The following is a 23,628-nucleotide window of genomic DNA, read 5'->3' as shown; positions in this document are numbered from 1 at the left end:
TCTTTCTATATCCGTTAACTGCAATTGGAAACTTAGCTGAAAGTCACCACTCACACCCCCTCCCCCCCGACTTCTTTTTCTTCTTAAAATAATCACAGTAGTATTTGGTTACATTGTATGTGTTAACCTCAAGAGAAGAACTTTACAAAAAAACCTTTGATTTGATTTTATAGTCGTTTACACATTAGTGAGCAAACCACAGAAAGCTTTGGGGTACAGTTTTAGAGAAAAAAATAAATATAATTAATGAAGACATCACACAGGAAGCATGATTTAGGACAAGATTCCAAGCCATTCAATTAAAATTGTTCAATCTAAGCAGGGCATTTAGCTCATTTTGATTAAAAGAATATGAGAGAAATGAAGGAAATATTATTTACCATTATCATCTGTCCATTCAGTTCATTCCTTTTGCTATCTTGGTCTCTCTAAATCAGTATTGCAGCAATCTCTATCCTTCCTGCACATTTTTATATCAATTATCTAACAGATAAATAGTGAAATGTCACTCTCAGCTGTCCCAACAGGACTGGTAACTTCATAAAGCTGTACTGAGGCAGTGAATAAATCCTGAATTTTTGGTTGGGAGCTGTTGGTAATTTTCCATTAACACTTCGTTGGAACACATCTTTTGTTTCTATTTTTGTCCCAGTACCAATTCTGTTTTTGCCTTGCAGCCCATTTAATCTCTCCTGTCTTCCACTCTAAATCTTCCCTTTTGTTCTTTTCCTCCCCTTTCCTGCCTCTGTACATGCTTTAAACCAGTTGCATCTCTAACCTCTTTCAGTTCTGATTAAAGGATGTCAGCCCAACTGTTTTTATTTCCACAGATGTTGTGAGACCTGCTGAGCATTTCCAGCATTTTCTGTTTTTATTTCAGGTTTACAGCATCTGCAGTATTTTTCTTTTGAAATAATCTTGTGAAAGTCTCAGTCCAACATGAGGACCCAGCAATGTCCCAGAAACCACTGTGTTATGAGGTCAGCAGCTAAGTATTCTGCAGTGAGTAACTCACCTCCTGACTTCTCAAAGCCTTTCCACCACCTACAAGGCAAGTCAGAATAGTGATGGTATACTCTTCACTTGCTTGGATGAGTGCAAGGACATTCGAGCAGCTCAATACCAACCAGGACAAAGCAGCCCACATGATTGACACCTATCCACCACACTTTACACCTTCACCCCCTCCGTACCAGCCATAAGGTGCACTTCAACAACTTGACTTTTTCAACAGTACATTCCAAACCCAAAACCACTACTCCCTGGAATAACAAGGACAATAGGTGCACAGGAACATACAAGTTCCCCTCCAATTCACACACCATCCTAACTTGAAAATATATTGTCATTCCTTCATCATCACTAGATCAGAATCCTGGAACTCCCTTCCTGACAGCACTGTGGGAATGCCTATACCACACCACCTGCAAGGGTTAAGGCAGTAGCTCACCACCACCTTCTCAAAAGCAATTAGGGATGGGCTATAAATACCGGCCTGCCTACATTCCATGAACAAATATAAAAATAAAACTGACTAACTCATCAGTATGACTGTACTTCCTTACATTACCTCTGATGGGGCACCAATAGTAAATAGAATGTGTGACCTATAATACAGGACGCTTTGGCTTCCGGCACATCTTGCCACGTCACCATTACTGTGCATGCTGATACAGACAATAGAACATGTGCACAGAAATTGTACACAAGCTTTTAAGAAAAGAATGATGCGTAGCCAGTACAAATTGAAGTGAATTATGCATTCCAGCTTACAGAGTTAGGACCTCAGCCAAGGCACATGCAGTATTGTTAGTTTACAATAATTGAAAAAATTAAAACTGGGACAAACCTGCTGGGACATGGGAACAGTAATTATAACCTTTGGCTATACAAAGATTATGCACCAATTCCTTCTTCAACGAAAAATATGTCCAACTTTATTTCTAATTAAGCCCACTAAATCCAGGCTTTACACATCAGTTGTAATTTATGCCATAAATTAACCACCCTCAGGAAAAAAAACACAACTCCCTTAACGATTCCAGCCTCCTGTATTTCATATCAGATTAAGTGCAAAGTAGCTTTAGAATGTTATTTGTTCTTTTTTTTAAATAGTATATTTCCATTTAAAAATAATTTAAATTTTGGCATCGGGCCTTTAAAATACAGGGAGTCCAGTTTTGCAATCAATTGAATTTTCCGATTTTTTACGCTTGAAAATCCTCCGCAGCTTTTATCACAAAGTACAGGAAAAACTAGATAAAAATTACAACATGTAAACAGGCTATTTGGTCTAATTAGTCCATGGCAGTTCTTATTCTTCAAGTGAGCAAATAGTTCTAATCACATTCACCCACCCTGATCATATATCTCTTTGACTTCTTTTTCTTCATCCACTTAATTTTGAATGTTGATATAGTTTTTTGCCTCAACTAACCCTAGAAGTGAATTCCACATCCTCACAACTCTCTAAAATAACAGGTGGCAACCATGAAAAACATGCAAAGGTCCAAGAAAGTTCCTTTTTCTTGATGCTCCTTCATCCCAAAATGGCATTGCCCAACTAATGAACTAATTAGGTGATCCTGTTTGCTGTCTTCTACTACTGCTATCTTATACCTGGTCACAGACAGTTACGTGACTGAAGTATAGCCATCCCTTATTTGCCACGTCTAATGTGTTCTTGAAAAATGGCATGCTAAATGGGAACAATGCTAAATGAAAATAACTTTCCCATAAGAAAGCATGCAATAAGGGTGAGTTACATTCCAGACCTGTAATTTTTAGATTAAAAACTTATTTTCATGTATGAATTGAATGCATTTAATGTAATTTATGTATTAATTAAACCCAAACACATGAATGTGACAAGGTAACAAGTAATGATTTACCAAATGTGCACCAAATGCAGAAGCTCGGATGATCAGTTTCAGGATGATGTGACACTTGATGTGATATCACTTGCCTAACTACAGGGACTAAAATTCTTTGGCTGTAATGAAGCTCTGATGGCGGAAGCTGAACCCCAACAGACCTGGTGGAGGTGTGATTTCTGACAAAGCCAAAGAATGCTGGATCTTAGCTCATAATCCTATCTGCAGCCATTCTGCATAGGGACTTGGGTCAGTGTAAACTTTATCCATCCCAAAAATGGCCCCTGATATCAGAAAGGGTGGAGTGGCAGAACTGTTGCCCACCTAAGAGTCCAAGTTTGGATCTCTCATCAGAACACCAACATCAAGATTGATTGGGCAGCAGGCTAAAATTCTGGAGGTGGTTTAAAGAGCACCTTACCTGTCTATAATGCCCACTCACAAGATGCTATTCAAATAAGGTGACCTAACCATGACTCCAAATGCTGTAGTGAGATCAAAAACATGTCAGTAATGACTGACCAAATGTGCTTCTTGACACATGGGCAGTAACTGGGCTAAATCAAAAATCGAGGTCATGGCTGGCAGCGCTATTTGGGAAAGTTCCCTATTTGAAAATCGCTGTAAAAAAACATGCACTCCAAATAGGGAATATCTGTGCAGATAATTCAGTTCTTTTGGAAGTATCCAGACACTGCCCGCTCTTTGAGATAAAACCTTAAACAGAAGCCCCATCATCCCTTTCAAGTGGACTTAAAGGTCCTATTTAACAATCTAAAGAAGAGGAGGGTATTCCCAGTGCACTGGCCAATATTTAGTCCTCAACCAAGATTAAGGGGTCATTTATCTTGTTATTTTTGGGGCCTTACTATGCTGAAATTTGCTGCCTCATTTCCCTACATTACATTGATGACTGTGTTTCAAAAAGTACTTAATTGGCTGTAAAGAGTTTTGGGATGTCCTGAGCTCGTGAAAGGTGCTGTAGAAATGAAAGATTTTTCTTTCACTGGCCGGGATTTTCAGTGCCCGATCGTGATGGGTGTGCTTGGTGGCGAGACCAGAGAATCTAGTGAGAAGGCCCTAGTCGCAATTCCCGCCGACGTAAATCCAGGATGCGATAGTCCCCTTCCCCCGGGAATGGCGGGCCATGTTTCCCGCTGTCGAACGTCGGGAACTTAATTTTAATAAAAATGGAATCTAATTATTGTGGCCACATGCCGGAATCATCCCTTCCATATCAAATTTAAATTCCATGTTGGCATGATTTCACAACGGCGTCATTTACAACTGCCTTTAAAAGGCGCGAACCTGGCAACTTCAACTTCAAGGGGAACTTGGAGGTGAGTGACATAACTTTTGTGACGTGCTCACGATGATCCCAGCGACTCTGTGGATTTGGTGTGGGGATGGGGGATGTTGTGTGAGGGGGCACAGGTAAGACTCCACAGCAGCTTCGTCGTGGCTGGCTTGTGGAGCTGGGGCAAGGGCAACAGTGCCAGCGAGAAGAGGGAGAAGGCAACCTCGGGGCAACAGGGCAAGGGCGGGGAAGGGGGAGAAGACAACTTCGGGACAAGGGTGACAGTGCAAAGGGGGGAGGGGAGAAGGCAACCTCCGGGGGTAAGGGTGACAATGCAAAGGGGGAGGGGGAGAAGGCAACTTCGGTGTCGGGGGGGTGGGTGGTCATGGCAGCACTGACTGAAATTTGAACACAAACACACGTGGGGGTGGAGGGGAGGAAAACGGCCGGGCTAATGGAAAAACATGTCAAAGATGAGTACTCCACTGTAGCTGAGAGCGTTTAGCTTGAGCTCAACTGACATGCAGTATAACGTGGATAAGTGTGAAGTTATCCACTTCGGTAGGAAAAACAGAATGGCAGATTATTATTTAAATAGTGATAGGTTGGGAGATGTTGATGTACTAAGGGACCTCGTTGTCCTTGTACACCAATCACTGAAAGCAAGCCTGCAGCTGCAGCAAGCAGTTAAGCAGGCAAATGGTATGTTGGTCTTCATTGCGAGAGGACTTGAGTATAGGAGCAAGGATGTCTTACGGCAGCTGTACAAGGCCTTGGTAAGACCACACCTGGAGCACTGTGTGCAGTTTTGGTCTCCTTACCTAAGAAAGGATATACTTGCCACAGAAGGAGTGCAGAGCAGGTTCGCCAGACTGATTCCTGGGATGGCAGGATTGTCACACAAGAAGGTATTGGGCCAATTAGGCCTTTATTCACTGCCGTTCAGAAGAATAAGAGGAAATCTCATTTAAACATTCAAAATTCTGACAGGGATGGACAGACTGGATTGCAGGGATGATATTTCCTCTAGCTGGGGGGTCTTGGACAAGGAGTCACAGTCTCAGGATGCAGGTAGACCATTTAGGACTGAGATGGGGAGAAACTTCTTCACTCAGAGGATGGTGAACCTATGGAATTCTCTACCACAGAAGGCTGTGGAGGCCAAGTCACGAAATATATTTAAGAAGGAAATAAATTTCTGGACTCTAAAGGAGTCAAGGGGTATGGGGAGAGCGCAGGAGTATGGCATTGAGATAGAGGGTCAGCAATGATCACATTGAATGGCAGAGCAAGCTCGAAGGGCCGACTGACCTACTCCTGCTCCTATTTTGTATGTTTCTATGCTTGGAGTCAGCCAAGTCAAGGAGGAGGAGAATTGCAGTATATTCCCCAGAGGGTGTCATACATCATCGTGGCTTGCTGTGCGCTACACAACCTGGCGATGCAAATAGGGGAGGACCTGGATGGTGATAAGATGGAAGAGCTGCATATCTCCTCTGATGAGGGGGAAGTCAAAGAGGATAAGGGTGATGAGGTCCTGGAAGGTGAGAATGCTGGTGATGAGGCCATTGCACTGGTCAGGCGAGGCAGGCATAGTCATGAGGCCCTCACTGCTGCAAGATTCCAGGAAGATGATGATGAGATGCAGTGACGACACTCCTGAGATCTTCATATTGCATCTGGGAACATCTGACACCCTTCTGGCTGAGGGTAGCGCACATATGCTCTGTGAAAAGGCTCATATCATCAAGACACTGCTGACAAAGAGCAATCACACGGACTTTAAGGCAACTTGATCCTTTGGCAAGCTTCTTCACCTGTTCTCTTCAGCACCATACCTTCGCTTCTCAGGAACGGTGTCAATATGGGGGCACAGTCCCACCTCAAAGGTGCTGAGAACACACAGAGAACACCATGGAACCCAGTGATGCTTGGAGGTACGAGATTCTTGCAGCAAACACAAGCCACATGGAGGTGCACGCATCACTAATCTGGACAGTGACTCTGAAGCCGGACAATCACTGTGCTCAAAAGGCTACACTCTGCACAGGAAGAGGCCCTCGACTGCGATAGTAGCCTTCATTTTGTGCAGGAAACAAGATTTCACATCTGATTGATGCCAACTCTGCTCAACATAACAAAGAGTCATAGACAGGAGGCATTCTTGGGAGTGTATGGTCAACATTAAGTACAAGTGATTAACACCCTTGCTCAAGTTGTGCAACTAAATTTTCTTGAGCTTTCTAACACTGCTTCCACGACATCCACAGCGGAGGTAGAGGTGGCCTGCTGACTGCTATGCCCTGTTGTCTGAGATGACCTTAGCAGGCGTCCTCTGGAGGGCTGAGACCTGGAGGGCCCAGCCTGCTTTTGTGGTCTGCTATGTGGCACCCTCCTTGGCATGTGGAGCTGGAGCTCCTGGGGTTACAGGAAGAGGGGATGGAGATGGGACGGGCACTTCAGGAGACATCCAGGTGGATGGCTCTGGGGTGTGCACCTACTGATCCTCCTCCCTATGGGTCCCTGAGGGCCCCTGGCTGACTCTTTGAGAGGAAGAGGCAGTTGGGTTGAGTTTGGGATGACCCGCACCCCCCTCATGCTGGCATTGATGGATGCCTGCAAGTACCTCAGCAATGGAGTGCAGCTCCTGCAGCAGTGCAGCATCAATGTCCTGGACCAAGGTCTCCATGGCGGCTGCCAGCCTACCAGTGTTGACCTCAGTGCATTGATATGCTGGCGCTATCACCTCAGACTGAAGGCCAACGGCCTCCTCCATTGTGCCTTGCAATCTGAGGAGTGCAGCGGACATCCCTTCCTGATGTTCCCGAGCTTGCCTTTGCAGCTCCAGCAACTGAGGTATGACTGAGTCCAGAGGCTCCTCATCTGCTCCTCATCCATTTCTGGCCTTCAGCAGTCTTCCGAGTGCTGAAAACCTGGGAAGTCGCTGCCTCCTCCTGCTGTGGATCAGACAATGCAATGTGCTCACTAGACTGTGACCTCAATGCTACTCTAGAATTATGCTCCACTGAGGTATGTGTCTGCCCTGGCGGAGGTTGTGGGTTAGCGCTGTGACGGGTCTTCAATGTTGGTGTCTGCAGGTTCCTCATCTGTGGTGTCCTCGGGTCTAGAGTCCAGGACCTGGCTCGTGGAACACCTTGGCTGCTTCCCAGATGTGTTTAAGAAAACAAGGAGAGATAATTGGTGCATGGCAGGGAGCTGCGGAACAGGGGACCTCACTCACAGCATGGTTGTCTGATGGATGTTGCACTGATGGATCCTCACTTGGTTGAGCACCGCCGACCTCAGTGTCAGCACAGAATGCTGTTGGCCAGTTGGATGGTTCTATTTTTAAAGTCTGTGAGGACTTTGATGTCGGCGAGTCCTCCACCAGTCTGCGACCTCTCCCTTTTGTTGTGTGCCAGCTTGTCCTGTGTGAATAAAGATGGAGAGAGTGTAAGCAGGATGCCTTCCAGGCCAGATGAGAAGGATGCCTGGCATGTGTGGGTCCTGAGTGGTGCCATAGATGGGATGAGGACATGATCTGCAGGGCAGATGAAGGTGGGTGAGAGTGAGAGAGTGGTGATATCCCTTGAACTGTCAGTGAGTGAGATCCCTGTGGATGTGTGATGGGTTTGTGGGTGTGTGAGTTGAGAGTGAGTGAATTATCCTGGTGGAAAGGAGATCATTCATCCTCTTTCAGCAGTGAGTCGGTGCTGGCCACTGCCTCTCATATTGGATTGGTAACCTTGCTTGCTGGTCTTCACCCAGAGCAGGGGCAGAGGAATTCACGTCAGGCTTCCACTGCGTCCACTAGGCGCAAGAGGGGGCAGCATGTTTCCTCCTTTTAGCAGCCATGACTTTCCAGCAACTTCCGATCCCTTAGGAAGGGCTAGCCCTGTGCAGGCGCACCCTTCAAATATGGCGCCCAGATTACTTGAAGGCCTGAGGTGACGGCGGAGCGAGTGAATCAGAGGCCGCCCTGCCAGCAATCCGACGTGAAGCCCGTGCTTCTGTATTTTTTCATCAAAGTGCCGCATGATAGGGCGGAAAAAGCTGCCATTGCCATCAGAGAGTCAAACGCTGCTTTCCAGCCCAATATCAAACTTTGCCAATTTCTGGGACGATTCCGCCCACGTGTCTTGTAACTGAAAGACAGTTTTGTGATCTACTGAAGATTTTTTCTTTTAAAAACAGGCTGACCATTTCATAGAATGATACAGCTCAGGAAGTGGTCATTTGGCCCATTGTTCCTGTGCCAGCGCTTTAAAGAACTAACTAATTAATCTCACTGCCCTGCTCTTTCCACATAGCTCTGCAGATTTTCCCATTTTTGAAATTATTAAATCTGCTTCCACCGTCATTTCAGACAGTCCATTCCAAATCATAAACTGACAATGTCATTTGAGTTCATTGGTTAATTACCTTAAATTTGTGTCCTCCAGTCGCAAAATCTTTTGCCACTAGAAACAGTTTCTCTTCATTTCTCTAACATAACCCTTCATGATTTGAAAACTTCTATTAAATTTCCCCTTAACGGTCTTTGCTCTAAGGAGAATAACCCCAATTTCCCCACACAACTGAAGCCTTTCATCCCTGGTACCATTTCAGTACATCTCCTCAGCACTCTCTCCATGGCCTTGATATCCTTTCTGTAATGGCGCGATTTTTTTTATTCATTAGTTAATGTGATGTGAGCATTGCTAGCAAGGCCAGCATTTATTGCCCGTCCCTCATTGCCCTTGAGAAGGTTACAGTAAGTCTGTGCCAGCTCTCTTCAAGAGCAACTCAGATAGTTCCACTTTCCTGCTCTTTCCCCTTAATCTTGCAAAATTTTCTCTCTCCAGGTGCTTATCTAATTCTCTTCTGAAAATCACGGTTGAATCTGCCTCCACCACACTCTCAAACACTGCTTTCCAGATCCTAACCAATTGCTGTTAAAAAGATTTTCCTCATGGCGCCATTGGTTCTTTTGCCAATCATCTTAAATCGATGTTCTCTAGTTCTCAACCCTTCCGCCAATGGGAATGGTTTCTCTCTATCCACTCTGTACAGACTCCTCATTATTTTGAACACCTCTATCAAATCTCCTCTCAGTCTTCTCTTATCTAAGGACAACCTCAACTTCTTCAATCTATCCACATAACTGAAATCCGTCATCCATGGAACCATTCTTGTAAATGTTTCCTCTCTAAGCTTTCACATTCCTCCTAAATTGAACACAATACTCTATTTGAAGCCACACCAGTGTTTTGAACAGGTGTATCATAACTTCTTTGCTTTTGTACTCTATGACTCTGTTTATAAAACCCTGGATCCTGTGTGCCTTTTTAACCACATTCTGAACCTGCCCTGCCACGATTTGAGACGTGGGGCAAAATGTTTAGCTTGATGGGCGGGCATGTGCCCGACCCGCTCGAGCATGCACCCAGCCCGCTCGAGCATAAAATGACACCTGTTGACATTGGGCAAGCGTCCCAACGTCAACGCACAGTTGCATAACCTTTCGTTTGGCCGGCGTGCGCCGGAGTCAGCAGCACTCCCACTGACAATTAAAAGGCCTGTTAAGGCAATTAACAAGGTTATTAAAATCAAGCGACCTTTGCACTTTTTAGGAAACCTCATCCACGGGCAGGATGAGGTTTCCTAAAGCAAATAAAAATAAAATGAAAAATTTTAAATCTAATTAATAACATGTCCCTGCTCATGTGACAGAGTCATATGAGGGGACATGTTTTATTACATTATATATTTCTTTAATTTTTTTGAAAATGCTTCATCTCCCTGCGCGAAGGTTGCGTTCGCCCCGCTCGCATTTCCCCCCCCACACAGACAGAGCTGAAATCGCCTTTCAGCCCCGATTGTGGTTGGTTTCCTGACCCTCCCCATCCACCCCCGCCGAGCCCGCCCGACAAGGGCAAGATTCTGCCCATGATGTCTCTGTTCCTGGACCCTCTTTAGAAATGTACCCTATATTTTATGTTGCCTTTCCTTGCTCTTCCTACCAAAAGTGTATCACTTCACACTTCCCTACATTCAATTTTATCTGTCATATGTTCGCCCATTCCAGCAGCCCTATGTCCTCCTGAAATCTATCACTATCCTCCTCACAGTTCACAATCCTTCCAAGTTTTGTTTTCTGCAAATTTTGAAATTGTGCCCTGCATACCCTGGTCATATTGCTGAGTTGATTGCCCCACCACCAAGGGGGAAAAAAAAGTCTGACAGGGTTCTCACTCTTGATCACTGTCGAGGAATAATAGCTAGAAGTGCATGTAGTTAATGTCAGGTGGGTACAGGGTTGAACTGCATTATAATTCAACCATAGTCAAAAAAAAAAAATCAAGATTCACATGAATGATATTCATATAGGCAAGTCACTCACGGGAACCTTATCCCCAAAAGGAGTCAACATCTTTAGGGGAGACTGGGAAAACGTGGCACAGGAAAATAAAAAGGCTAAGCACAGCTGACAGAGGGAAAAAAAAAATCTTTCACTATACTATTTAACAGAAAATTTTTTTGGGGGAAAAATTAGGCCGACATGAATATCTTTTGTTTGCAACACTCTCCTTACACCTGAACCTAAGTGTCCTTGAAGCACAAGGTCCATTTTGGACACCTTTCTTGATCCCAATACTAAAAATGTGGGGGGAAAAACTTAAGTGTGAGCCTGTGCAAAAGGTTTTTATGTGGTGTGGAAAGGAACAATTACTTGCAAGATTAACAGGAAAAATATCTTAAAATGGCTACTTCTTTGCTGGTACTCCACACTGCCAACATATGCTCATTCTTCTATTACAGAGAATGAAAGGTGATTAGCTATGGAAGAATCCAGTAATCCTGCATTCAGTACACACAATATTTATATTACGGAATGTATTTTTTGACAAAAGTATTTCGAGTCCAGTCAGTGAATTTCAGAAACATGAGTGAATGTCCTTACCTGCAATTTTTAAGAACAGCGGTAACAGCTGTCCATATGCTCCTTCCACAAAGAAGTTGTCCCATTCATTCGCAAGGTTATCAGGAAGAGTCTTACTTATTTCTGGTGTCATTGTCTGGAACATGTAGCAAAGGTCCGATAGCATACCACAAATCTGGCAAACAAAATGCAGCACCAACGGCTTGGAGTCAAGTGATACTGTTTCACTCATAGCCTGAAATAAAAAGGACAATTAAAACAAAGTATAGTATGTTAAACGGTCATTCTAATCAACTTGTACATAAAGCTATAAACTCTGGGAAGAATAAAGCATGAGAGGCGTACTAATTTAGCACATTGCAAATGCCGAGAAAGTGACAAAAGAAAAACAGAAAGTGGAACAAAATGAAGTACCACTTAGCAGAATGCAGAGTTCTACTTAATGTACTGTATACTATCTAGTATGAATACTACAGCCTTTATAAAACAAACACATGCCAACTCTGAATAGAAATTTATTGAGAATTTACACAAACAAAAAAACATAGTTTACATCTTAGAAACTTAAAATACTAAATGTTGATATTTCTTCTAAATTCTATGCTCAAGGTGAGGGACCTTAACACTTAGAAACAGAACATACGTCCAATTCAGCACTCAACATTAGCATCAAGTACTCCTATGGGAAGCATGGCAAGGTCAGTTGTAGCAATAATGTTCCATCTGTGCTGCCCTAACTTCTGAAGAGCATCCCTAATGCATCAGTTGACAATTTTCCATCTTTCAAAATTGTCCATCCTGTAGCCTCTCAAAGAAACACTTGCCAATTTAGTTTCCAATCGAATTATAGCAGAGTTAATACAATCATTTTATGCAGAGCGTTAGCTGTAATATGGATAGATTATCAGCTTTCCACACATATATAAAACTAATATTGCAAATTGGTTGCCCACTGTAGAAACAGCTTCTATAATGGATGGCCAACATGGATTGCTAGTTTTACGCCTGAATAGCAAATTGACAATGTACCCCATGTACTTAACCACAAATTCTAAGTAGGATTTGAAAGATTAGGTGAACCTTCCAGCAGAACAGCAGACTTTACCTCAAGGAGACAATTATTTTATTTTTTTCCCCAGAGGTGTTAAATCACAGAAAATAAAATGCTACATTAATCTCTTCACAGATACGAAGACTATGCTCACCGTCATCAACTAGTTAAATCAGTGAGGAGGAAAATATAAGATCAGAGATTTATTTAAATCTGAATAAGTTCAAGTTATTCCATTTTGACAAATATTTGAGATCATGGCACTAAATGTACTGACATGCAGAACAGAGCCATCGTGACTGGAATCAAGTAATAAGAGTTTCACTAACAGCCTGAAAGAAATAGGGCAATTCAAAAAAAAAATTGCAGTTCTGATGCTATATGTACTAATGGGCACAGAAGAACCACCGTGACTGGCACCACAGCAGAGTCACCGTTGACTGGCACAAGCTTGCTTGCCTCCTGGAACTGTTTCACTATTCCCTGTGTTAGCTTTCATTGTCATCATATTGTCACATGTAAATTTGAGGTCATCCAAAACTCCGCTCTCCTTGTCTTAACTTGCAGCAAATTCTGTTCCCCTATCACCCCTGTGCTCGCTGACCTAAAATGGTTGCCAGTCAAGCAACGTATGAATTTTAAAATACTCATCCTTGTTTTCAAATTCCCCCAGGCCCTCACCCCATCCTACCTCTGTAATCTCCTTCAACCCCACAAGCCTCCAAGGTAGCTGTGCTCCTCTAATTCTGGCCTCTTGTGCATTCCTGATTATAACTGCTCCACCATTGGTGGCCATACCTTCAGTTGGCTAGGCCCCAGACTCTGGGATTCCCTCCCTACATCTCTCCACCTCTCCTTAGCTGTCACCTACCCCTGACCTGCTATCTAGTTCCACCCCCTCTTAAACAGTATAAAATCCATCACATCACATTTTTACTTCTCTTTAGCTCCGAAGAAGAGTCATGTGGATGCGAAATGTTAACTCTTGTTTCTGTCTCCACAGATGCTGCCAAACCTGCTGAGTTTTATCAGCATTTTCTGTTTTTATTTCTTGTTCTTAACCTACCTCCAACCATGTCAAAATAGAGCACATGATGAAGTCCCACTGTTCACTTGTTACTGAAGTTGGTAAATGTTTGATCAGCAATCTCAGAAAGCGTAGAATTTCTACGTTGATTCCAAGTAGATTAGGCTCAGGGGGCTTTAAAGTGCTGCACAGAAATCAAAGATGTCAAAACATTTACAAAACTCTTGTTCATAAAACAATGTAAGCCATAGAGTCAAAGTTCCTCCACATAACATTTTAAAATGATTAGATCATGCTTTCCATCCAATATCTGGAACCTTAGACTTGCTTTGATTTTTCATTCTTACTACAAAAGCTGATATCTAGACTTTTTATTTTACATGGAGTTTTCTAAATTAAAATCATTTATCATTTACCTATCCTTACTTGCAACAATCCCTAGCCTCAAGAGTAGGTTAAAACCACCTGCAAATCTCTATCAATGCTGCACGTTAACCAAGAGATAAGAAAAGCATGACAACTACTTGGGTTGAACAACCATACAGTTCTCTATCCATTATGTAAAGGGACACCTTTTCTCTGCTTTATGCCTCCTTCAACATTACCTTAAAGAGGGAAAAATAATTTTTAAATAGAACAAACATTGGAATAATTAAAAAGGGAGTTGAAAACTCAGAAACCTTTAGCGCTGGTAAATAAATATTCATTAATTATTTTCTGGGATGAAGGGATTGTCCTATGAGGAAAGATTAAATAGACTGGGCCTTTATTCTCTGGAGTTTAAAAGAATGAGAGGTGATCTCATTTAAACATACAAAATTCTTACAGGGCTCGACCCAGTAGATTCAGGAAGGGTGTTTCCCTTGGCTGAGCGGGGGGTCTAGAACCAGGGGACACAGTCTCAGAATAAGGGGCGGGCCATTTAGGACTGAGATGAGGAGGAATTTCTTCAATCAGCGGGTGGCGGATCTTTTGAATTCTCTGCCTCAGAGGGCTGTAGAGGCTCAGTCATCAAGTATGTTCAAGACCGAGATCAGTGGATTTCTACATATTAAAAACATCAAAGGATACAGGGATAGTGCAGGAAAATGGTGTTGAAGTAGAAGATCAATCATGATCTCATTGAATGGCAGAGTGGGCTCAAAGGGCTGAATGGCCTACTCCTGCTCCTATTTCTTATGTTCTTAAATAGGTAAAATATCAAGGTCAAACAAACATTCAGGTTTTTATTAATTTTTTTTTATTTCTCCTTCACCCACTTGATGCATATTTTGATCTTTACTTTTATGCTTTTTTTTAGCAATTGCAGATTTTATGGTTCTGAAAAGATCTCATTTTCTGAACTTTGCATGTGCATGAATCCCTACTCTGGATGTTGCAAATGTGGCTCTTAGGCCCAGTAATTATGTTCTATTTTCCATCTATGTTTGTAGGTTACTTGAAAAGTTGCTTTCTGAAACCTATATAATCAATATACCAATAGTGATCTCACCTCTGGATCAGAGAGTTCTGCACGTAAACTAGGCTGACACTGTTAGAGGTGCTATCATTCGGATGAAAAGCTAAATTAAGTCTCGCCAATCTTCTCTAGTGGACATTAAAGATCCTGCGGCATTATTCAAAAAAAAGGGTAGCTCTCCAGCTTTGACACCCAAAATCATCACAAACTAAAACCTAATTAGTCATTCATTCCCATTTGTCGCACATATGAGTGGCATAGAAAGAAAACTTGCATTTATTTGACACTATTCATGGCTCTAGGACATCCCAAAGTACTTCACAGTTAATCAAGCACTTCTGAGTATAGACACTGTAGTAATATAAAAACCTGCTGCATTTGCCAACATGACAGGAGTCACTGTACCTCAATAGAAATCTAATGTGTGAAATATTCTGGCATGATAAAAATTATATAAAGTTTCATCAGGAGATTCATTAGGGCAGATTTTACATGGTCCATGTAAACAGCAGATTTAGTTTTCTCCTCTCATGTTTTCCCACGTTCTTATCATTAAAATTATTGCTGCATTTTGTGAACTAAAGCAAAGCTATACTTCAACATCAAGCTATCTATGCTATTAAGCTCTATAATTTTCTAACCATATATGTTCTATAGCGGTTGAATATTGGTAATTAGTGATCAGGAGTAGCATTACACTTGGTAAAAATTAAACTTTGCCTCAAATTAGATTTTTACCAGGAAAATATAATGCCACTACATGGCCAGGTATCTGTGGAGTACAAGGTGACTCAATTTTCCCACTTTAACACTGATGTTAAAATACACTTCATCTTTTTTATGTTATATCCCTCACTAAATGCTAAATATAGCCTGAACATACTAACATTCTAGTTAGTTCAATTAAGTATCTGCAGAGTTTATTTGCTATGAATTACGTTGTTAATATTCTGTCAGAAAAACAAATCCATATGCAAACACATTGCTTTTGCTACCCATAACAGATGTTACAAGCCAAATAAGTATATCCAAATCACTAGGGAAGCTTTTTAAAGTGGCTACTATGGGAACTTAATATTTTCAGGTAGAATATATGTTTTACACCAAAACAAAATGGAAAAAAATAAATTTATAAGATGAGCTTACCAGTCAAACAAAAATATTTCTTCTTCATAATTTCTCCATTCCATAATTGTATTTAATACACTTATAAATAACTGGTCATCCACAAGATGATCATCCACATTGGTTCCATTCTGTAGGCAGCTATTTATAACAACAAGGCTTCCAAACCCTCCTGTAAATTCAATACAAGCAGGATATATTTTACATATATATATGATTTATATATAACAAATCTATAGCCAAATAACATACAAAACAAATTTAGTTTCTATTTGAAATTCCTGGAATGTTCAGAACCAGGAACAATATGGTAGTTATTCATATTATGAAAATCTTTTGCAATTATTAAACAAAATATTTGGTACATAATTAGATTTATGGAGCATCGTGAGCAAGGTGCCTAGAATACTTTAAGTAAAAAGCGCGACAGAGCCGTCAGTAAAACCAACGCAGGGGAAGGAAAGAAATCTGAAAACTGTGATGACATAATCAACACAGAGAAGCAGCAGCACAGCCCATGAAATTTAAGCTGTGTTTAATTTATCATTCGTGTGCTCTACTTTTTAAATGTAAGCCAATAAACTTTAAATAGCTAAAGAAATAAATAAATAACCAGAGTAATTAATTACTAATCAATTGAAATCAAACTAAATCCATCTACTAAACATTCCCTAGACCTCCTGATTCTATTAGTTCTAGAAACAAATGACTGCTAATAAATTTAAAAAAGATTAGAATGGTAGCACAGGCAGCGTACCTGGGCTTCAGTATGTGGGAACTCGTGGACAGTCAGTCTGTCCCAGATTACGACATTATTATGAAACGTCTCCGCCTTGAGACACTCCAGCTCAGAGCTGTTGAACTGGGATGCGATTTACAAGCATTATGGCACATAAGGGAGGGGGCAGAATATCTAGATAGTTTACAACAGAATATATCACACCTCAGGGTAAAGCACAGGTGCAGGGACAGATATGCGTGACAGTCAGCAGGACAGGGGGAACGAGGGGAGGCACAGAAGGAGGTACCACAGACACTGGTCCTATCTAGCAGCTTTAGTGTAGTTGCTACTTGTAAGAATAAGGAGGAAGGCTTCAGGTAGGATGGTCAGAATAATTCGGGGAACAGGTAGCATTTTCTGCAACTATGAATACAAGTCCAGGAAGATGTGTTGCTTACCTAGTGCCAGGGTAAAGGGATATCTTCAAACATCTTGTGAGGAGCTTAGAATGGGAGGGGGAAGATCCAGTTTCACAGCCCATATTGGGACCAATGATATTGGAAAGAAAAGGGAGGAAGTCCTGCTCAGGAAGTGTAGGGAGCTATGAACTCAATTAAGAAGCAGGACTCTCCAGAGCTGTTAATTACTACCCAAGCCATAAACTAGTAGACATAGGGATAGGCCAATCAGAAAGATAAATACATGACTGAAAGAGGAAAAGGAAATGGAGTTTTTACCATGTGTACAGTACTCCATTCTTACTTAGTATATAATTAACCCAACAAGAGAGGAATCACTGATGGATTTAGTAATAGGAAATCAGTCAGAACAGATAAGACAAATAAGTGTTTAGGAGCATCCATCATTATCTTATGGTCTCCATCATAAGATAATGATGGAGATAGGCACAATAAGTTAAGGGCCTGTAGGAGTAAATAAGTACAGAGAGTAATTAGACAACTAGACAGATATGTGGAAGGGTATTTAGGTACACAGCAGGCTGGGAACTTAGTGTAAGGGTGACACAAGGCTGAAGCGCTCGAAGGGTTAAGAACATATTTAATTCAAACTTAATTCAGAATCTGCTCAAGACCCAGGGAGGAGACTTGAGCAGCTTAGCTACACAAAGAGACATGACCATGATAATGTATGTAGAGACTTGTTTAGTGTTACTGGGAGATAATTGCTGCGAATGGGAACCAGTTTGCATTCACAAGGGACAGGGTCACTTTAACATAGGCGCAGCAGGAACTTGATTAGCTTTACAAAGGAAGCGTTTATGTCAACCAGAGACTAGTCCAGTCTTCTAATAAGGCATCAACACTGTAATTGTCTGGTACGCTTTGTGGTCATGTGACAGGCTGGATACCTGAGTAACAAGCACGGTTGTAAAGTGCATAAATCGGTAAAGCAAACTTTGTTCATTGAACAATCTCTCCTGAGCTGTATCCCTGTGCACGCTGGTAGAATAAAGTATTTGTTTCGTTTGGACTTTTAACCGTCTCCATGTTCAGTGTCGCTTGATACACTACCACAGGACCAAAGTAACAGATTTCAAAAAAGGTAATTTTGAGAGAATGAGGATGGATTTAGGGAAAGTAGACTGGAAAAAAATTGACGAACAAAGTGAGAATATTTGAGAAGGTGATCAACAGAGTTCAGGAGAAACAAAATTCCACTGAAAAACAGAACAAACTAGCAAACAATGAAAGGCTATTGGTGACTAAAGAGATAAGGGAAAAAGTAAAACTAAAGAAAAAGGCATACACTAAGTATACAGATAATAAAGGGGAGGATGACAAAAGGGAATATGAAGTAGTTAGGAAATATGTCAAAAACAATTAGGAACAAAGTGGAATTACAAAATGAAATGGTCAAAGAATATAAAAAAAAATAGCAATGTATGCATAAATAAAGAGAAAGAAAATTAAGATAGGGATAGGACCACTAAGCGATGCACATGATAAACTCAGGTAATTACAGGGAAATGGCAGAGAAATCAAATAACTACTTTGCCTCATCATTTACCAAGGAGACAAACAAGGTGGATATAACATTGGAAGAGATCAATAAAGGTTGAGGCATGTAAGATAGAACAGGAGGTGACAACCGATAAGCTAGACAAACGTAGAGGATAAAACCCCTGGTTTGGATGGATTGCATCTGCACATACTGAAAGAAGCTTGGGAAGACAGAAGAGGCACTGTTATGTACTATATATTCCAAAATTCAACAAAAAAGAAAATCATGCCAGAAGACTGTTGGTGAGCTAATATTATGCCAATATTTCGAAAGGGAGACAGGACAAATCAAGGGAATATAGGCCAGTTAGCTTAAGGTTGACGTAAGGAAAGATATTGGAATCAAGGTTTAATATAAAACCTCTAAAAACTGAGAATACAATAGTCGGCACGAATTTCAAGAGGGAACTCATGCTTGACCAACGTTATTGAATTCTTTGAAAAAGCGTCATAAACACTTCAATTACAGAAAATGGTTCATCTTCAAGGATTTAGAACGTTCTGCAAGAATTTGCATTGATTTAAAAAGACACTGTCCCTTAAAGGGTTAATGCAAGGACTAGTTGTTGCTGTTCCTGGAAAATACAACATTTTACAAGAAAAGTTATTTAAGCAATTTTAAAGAAGCTGGAAACCTCTTGACCCTGTAGGGCTGTTTACAAAAGGGTCACATGGTGGTTTATAACATTGGGAAAAAAACATGCCTGGAAAACTGTGTTTCAAAAGCTGATAAGCTGGTTTTGCTTTGGGAGAAGACAAGAAGGATCAGCTATTTGGGTAAAGAAAACAATAGCTCCTCAGTTCCAGGCCCAGTCGAAAGCAAAGTGAATGGAAGTTGTGCCAAAGTCATACTACATTCTGAAATCAACTGACAACAAGACTTCTGTGAAGTCCACTGAAAAGCAGTGCAAAAGTTGATTGTTTCGCAGACCAGTGCTTAGGCACCAGCCACATAACTGGGACACTATTTCAAGGACTCCATCACGTTGCCTGTGGAGCAATGTAACTAGAGACAGACAGTGCACTCTTTTTATCTCGGTCATAACAGAAGTAACAGAAAGTGTAGGCAATGGTAATGGAGTAGATGTAGTAGTATACATGGCCTTTAATAAAGCGTATGATAAACTCATGCCTAAGGTCAGAACCTATTGAGTCAGTGAACAAGTAGCAGTATGGTTAGCAAACTGACTACAAAATAAAAAACAGAATGAGGTTACTCAGACTGGCAGGAGGTGCTGGGACCATGACTTTTGTTCACTAATTGTAGAAATGATTTGCACTCAGGATTGCAAGTTACATCAACATTTGTGGACAACACTAAATTGTAGAGTGCAGTTAATACAGAGGAAGACTGGGGAAACATACAAAAAGATGTTAACAAATTTTCAGAATAAGCACATAAATGGCAAATCGATTTCAACATGTGAGGCTGTGCATTTTAGTAAGAGGAATAAGGACGTCACCTACAGCTTGGAAAATAAGAGATTAAATGGTGAGTGGCTCAAAGGGGTACAGATTCATAAATCACTAAAGGTAGCAATGCGGGTTAAAAAGCCATAAAACGAAGACAAAAAAAATCACTTATAGAGGAATAGAATTTAAAAACAGAGAGGTTATGTTAAACTTTTACTGAGCATAATTAGACCTCACTTTGAGCACTATGCACAGTTCTGGTTTCTATATTACAAAAATGGTATAGAAGGACTGAAGAATTAAGTGCAAAGGAAATTTCCAAGGATAATATCACAACTAAGGTGGTAAAGGGGGTATAACATCAGGAATCTTTTCTCTGGCAAAGAGAAGTCAGAGAGGCAACTTGATGGAGATCTTTAAAATTATGAAGTGGCGGACCTAGAGAAGATGTTTTCACTTGTCAGGGGGAGTCCAAAGCCATGAATAGAAGATAATCACTAAAAAAATCCAATACGGAATTTAGGAGAATCATTTTTACCCAATGTAGTGAGATTGCCACATGGAACAGTAGAGGCAAATAACATAGTTTAATTCAAGGAGAAACTAGATAAGTGCATGAGGGAGAAAGGAAGAGAAGGATATGGTGATATAATGAAATGAAATAAGATGGGAGGAATTCATGTGGGTCATAAACACCCGCATAGACCTGTTGGGTCAAATGGCCTTTTTTATTTGTGCTATAAATTCTATGCAATTTCCTCCCAAACTTTTTTTTCTAAAACACCTTGTGCTGGACAGGTCAAAGATTACATATATATTAGAATAATAGTCTTGTGTAAAAGTCAACGCCCAACATTTTGGGGAAAAAATTCAGTTTTCATATATCTCGTGTATAAGCCGACCCCCAACTTTTAGTCAAAAAAATCTAAATTCTCTGTACTTACCACCTGCTTGCCACTGAAGTCAAACTTGCCCTGGTGCAAACCTACTCATTGATAGAATCATAAAACACCACACCATTGAAGTTTAGCTCCTCATATCTGCACACGTCAACACGTAATGTCAAGGCTAGCACCTCACTGGTGCACACTGCATTTCCGCCAATCCTGCCCTCTAATATGGCAACAAGGTATCAAGAAGGAACATCAGATACACAGCCTAATTCAAACTTAAAAATCATTGAGGCTGCAGAACAGACAACTAATTGTATAGCAGATAGAGAAATTAAGATATTGGGAAAAAAAATCAGAGATTGGAGGAAGCTCCCTACACAACTTAAACAGATGTTGAAGAATAAATGTGTAAACAGAGGAAAGCCTAGCACATGGCCGTAATTGGAAGACAAAGTTGCAAAATATGTCAATGAAAATTACCAGAATGGACTCAGTTTCTTGAGGATCTATCCAAATTTTCACCACGAAACAAGCAAGAAAATTAGACATTGCAGATTTCAAAGCCAGCCCTGGATGGTGTACCACATTTATGAAGAGAAATAATTTTGTACTGTGACGGAAGACCAAGATTTCACAGCATCTCCCAGCAGAACTTGATGACAGGCTTATCGCATTTCTACAGTTTATAATCAAACATTGACAAAAGAATGGATACATGTTGGCCTATACTGGTGACATGGATGAGACTCCCAAGAATGATGGCATGCCAGCCAGTCAAACAATGAGCAAAGTTGGAAAGAAAACAGTGAATTTAACTAGCCAGGAAAAGAGTAGATTCACCGGTATGATGTTGTGTATGTCCAATGGGACAAAGCTTAAGCCAATAGTGATATTCAAGAGAAAACCCTTCCAAAACAGCAATTCCCAAAAGGAGTAGTCATCCATGTTCATGATGAAGGGTGGATGGATGAAGGTGGCTTGAACATATGGCTAAGGAAAGTTTGGAGTTTCTGACCAGGAGGATTAAATAAAGAAAAAAGTTCTCTCATCTGGGGCATGTTCAGATCATACCTTGTTAATGACGCTATTGCTGAAGTTAGATTGCAAAAACAGTGAAATTGCAGTGATTCCTGGTGGTCTAGCCAGCTTTGTTCAACCATTAGATGCCTCTCTAAACAAGCCCTTGAAGGATAGTATATGAAAAAAGTGGAATGACTGGGCGATTGGATGAGAGAAGACACACGGGAACACCACCACCTGGAAGTTCCCCCCCAAGCAACACACCACCCTGGCTTGGAAATACATCGCCATTCCTTCACTGTCACTGGGTCAAAATCCTGAAACCTCCTCCCTGAAAGAACTGTGGGTGTACCTGGATCACATGGACCGCAGCGGCTCCAGGCGGTAGCTCACTACCACCTTCTCAAGGGCAATTTGCGATGGGCAAAAAATACTTGCCTAGCCAGCGACGCCCATATTCCATAAATGAATAATAATTTATAAAAATCACAAAGGGAGAAAGCATACGGGTTCCGACACTAGCAACCCTGTGTGAATGGCTTGTAAAGGCCTGGGTTGAAATCAGAATGGAGATGGTCATCAAATCGATTTAAAAAATGTGAGATATCCAATGCACTAGATGACAGAAAATGATTATTTGTTGAATGAGATAGTTGATGATGACATGATTGCTGAAGATATGCTGATGATCCATAGAATGCTGCCATTCAAGAAGCAGATTGGGACGCGTTATTAGGTTCTAAAGACCAGGAGGAGGGTGATTATTTTATGGATTTTAGTACACGTTACGTGCATGCTCTTCTGCTAAGTAAGCTTCTCTTCTGTGCTGTAAAAAAAACTGAATGAAATTGTATAAATTTGTATACATGGCTGTTGTTTTCAATGAATTTAATAAACTTGATGAATTTAGTGAACACAAATTGATGCTTGTCTCCTTGGAGGGCATTATTTATTTATTAATTAAAAATTCAATGATTAAAAATACTTTTGGGCCCCTTTTGCACTATTTTTGGAGGCAGGGTTGGCAGGAACAGACTCTGACCTGGCAACTCGGTGACAGAGAGGCAATGGGAGAGGGTGGATTTCAACTCCTCAAAAATATTACTCACATAGAAGTTGACTCCTTACTTTTTGGCTAAAAATTTCATTCTAGAAACTCAACTTTTACACAGGTATATGCGGTATTTATGTTTTTTTTTTCCAAACTGTGATATTGAGGGATATCTAATCCATCAGCAACATATAGTGAACCCAACATGTTAATTTAATGCATTGTGTATCACCTTGCAGAAATTCCTTTGGCAATACTGATTTATTGACAAACTGTTCTATGTTGCTCAATGCTGCATTCTGATCCTGTGATAACAGGTAGTTCTGCTAACAAAGTCTGCTATTTCAGATACTTTGGGAAAGGCCTAGTTAAATCAGGTTCCGGTTCTGATTTTCAGGTTTGCCCTTTGCAGAAGGGGTCATCAGATAACAAACAGGAATGGAACCAGGGCTCATTTCCCATATTCTACTCCGGTGCATCGAGGTCAAATGCAGCGTCTTGTCAGTCTCTCCAGCAAAAGTGAGACACCTCAGTAGAACTCAGGATGAGAGCCTCAGACTTATTGGTCCGTATGGCTCAATTTTGTCTTTGTTAACTGAGTCATCAGGGAAGCCTGAGAAAAAATATTTATTGGTCTTATTGATTTTAGTTTTTCATAAATACACCCTAATCTGATACCTGGTTGTACTGATTGTATACTTTCACTAACCAATATTTTGATCCGTACTGTACAGAAGTATGCATATGCCAACATA

The 23,628-nt window shown here is 41.0% G+C and overlaps 2 protein-coding genes across 4 annotated transcripts in view; both read right to left on the bottom strand.

Annotated features, from left to right (window-relative positions):
• Positions 1–23,628, bottom strand: part of ltn1 (listerin E3 ubiquitin protein ligase 1) — a 156,638-nt gene that overhangs the window by 22,082 nt on the left and 110,928 nt on the right. For all 3 annotated transcript variants that reach the window (XM_078559905.1, XM_078559908.1, XM_078559906.1), the window contains 3 exons: positions 15,776–15,926; positions 13,210–13,354; positions 11,114–11,327 (listed from right to left, as the gene is read on the bottom strand). In XM_078559905.1, the coding sequence (XP_078416031.1) occupies positions 11,114–11,327; positions 13,210–13,354; positions 15,776–15,926 (510 nt within the window). The remainder of the gene's footprint in view (positions 1–11,113; positions 11,328–13,209; positions 13,355–15,775; positions 15,927–23,628) is intronic.
• Positions 1–23,628, bottom strand: part of LOC144691626 (thiosulfate:glutathione sulfurtransferase) — a 168,072-nt gene that overhangs the window by 117,413 nt on the left and 27,031 nt on the right. The window lies entirely within an intron of this gene.

This window comes from Cetorhinus maximus, chromosome 16 (assembly GCF_964194155.1).
Source record: "Cetorhinus maximus chromosome 16, sCetMax3.hap1.1, whole genome shotgun sequence".
Lineage (NCBI taxonomy): Eukaryota > Metazoa > Chordata > Chondrichthyes > Lamniformes > Cetorhinidae > Cetorhinus > Cetorhinus maximus.
This window is presented reverse-complemented; position numbering and strand designations above follow the sequence as displayed.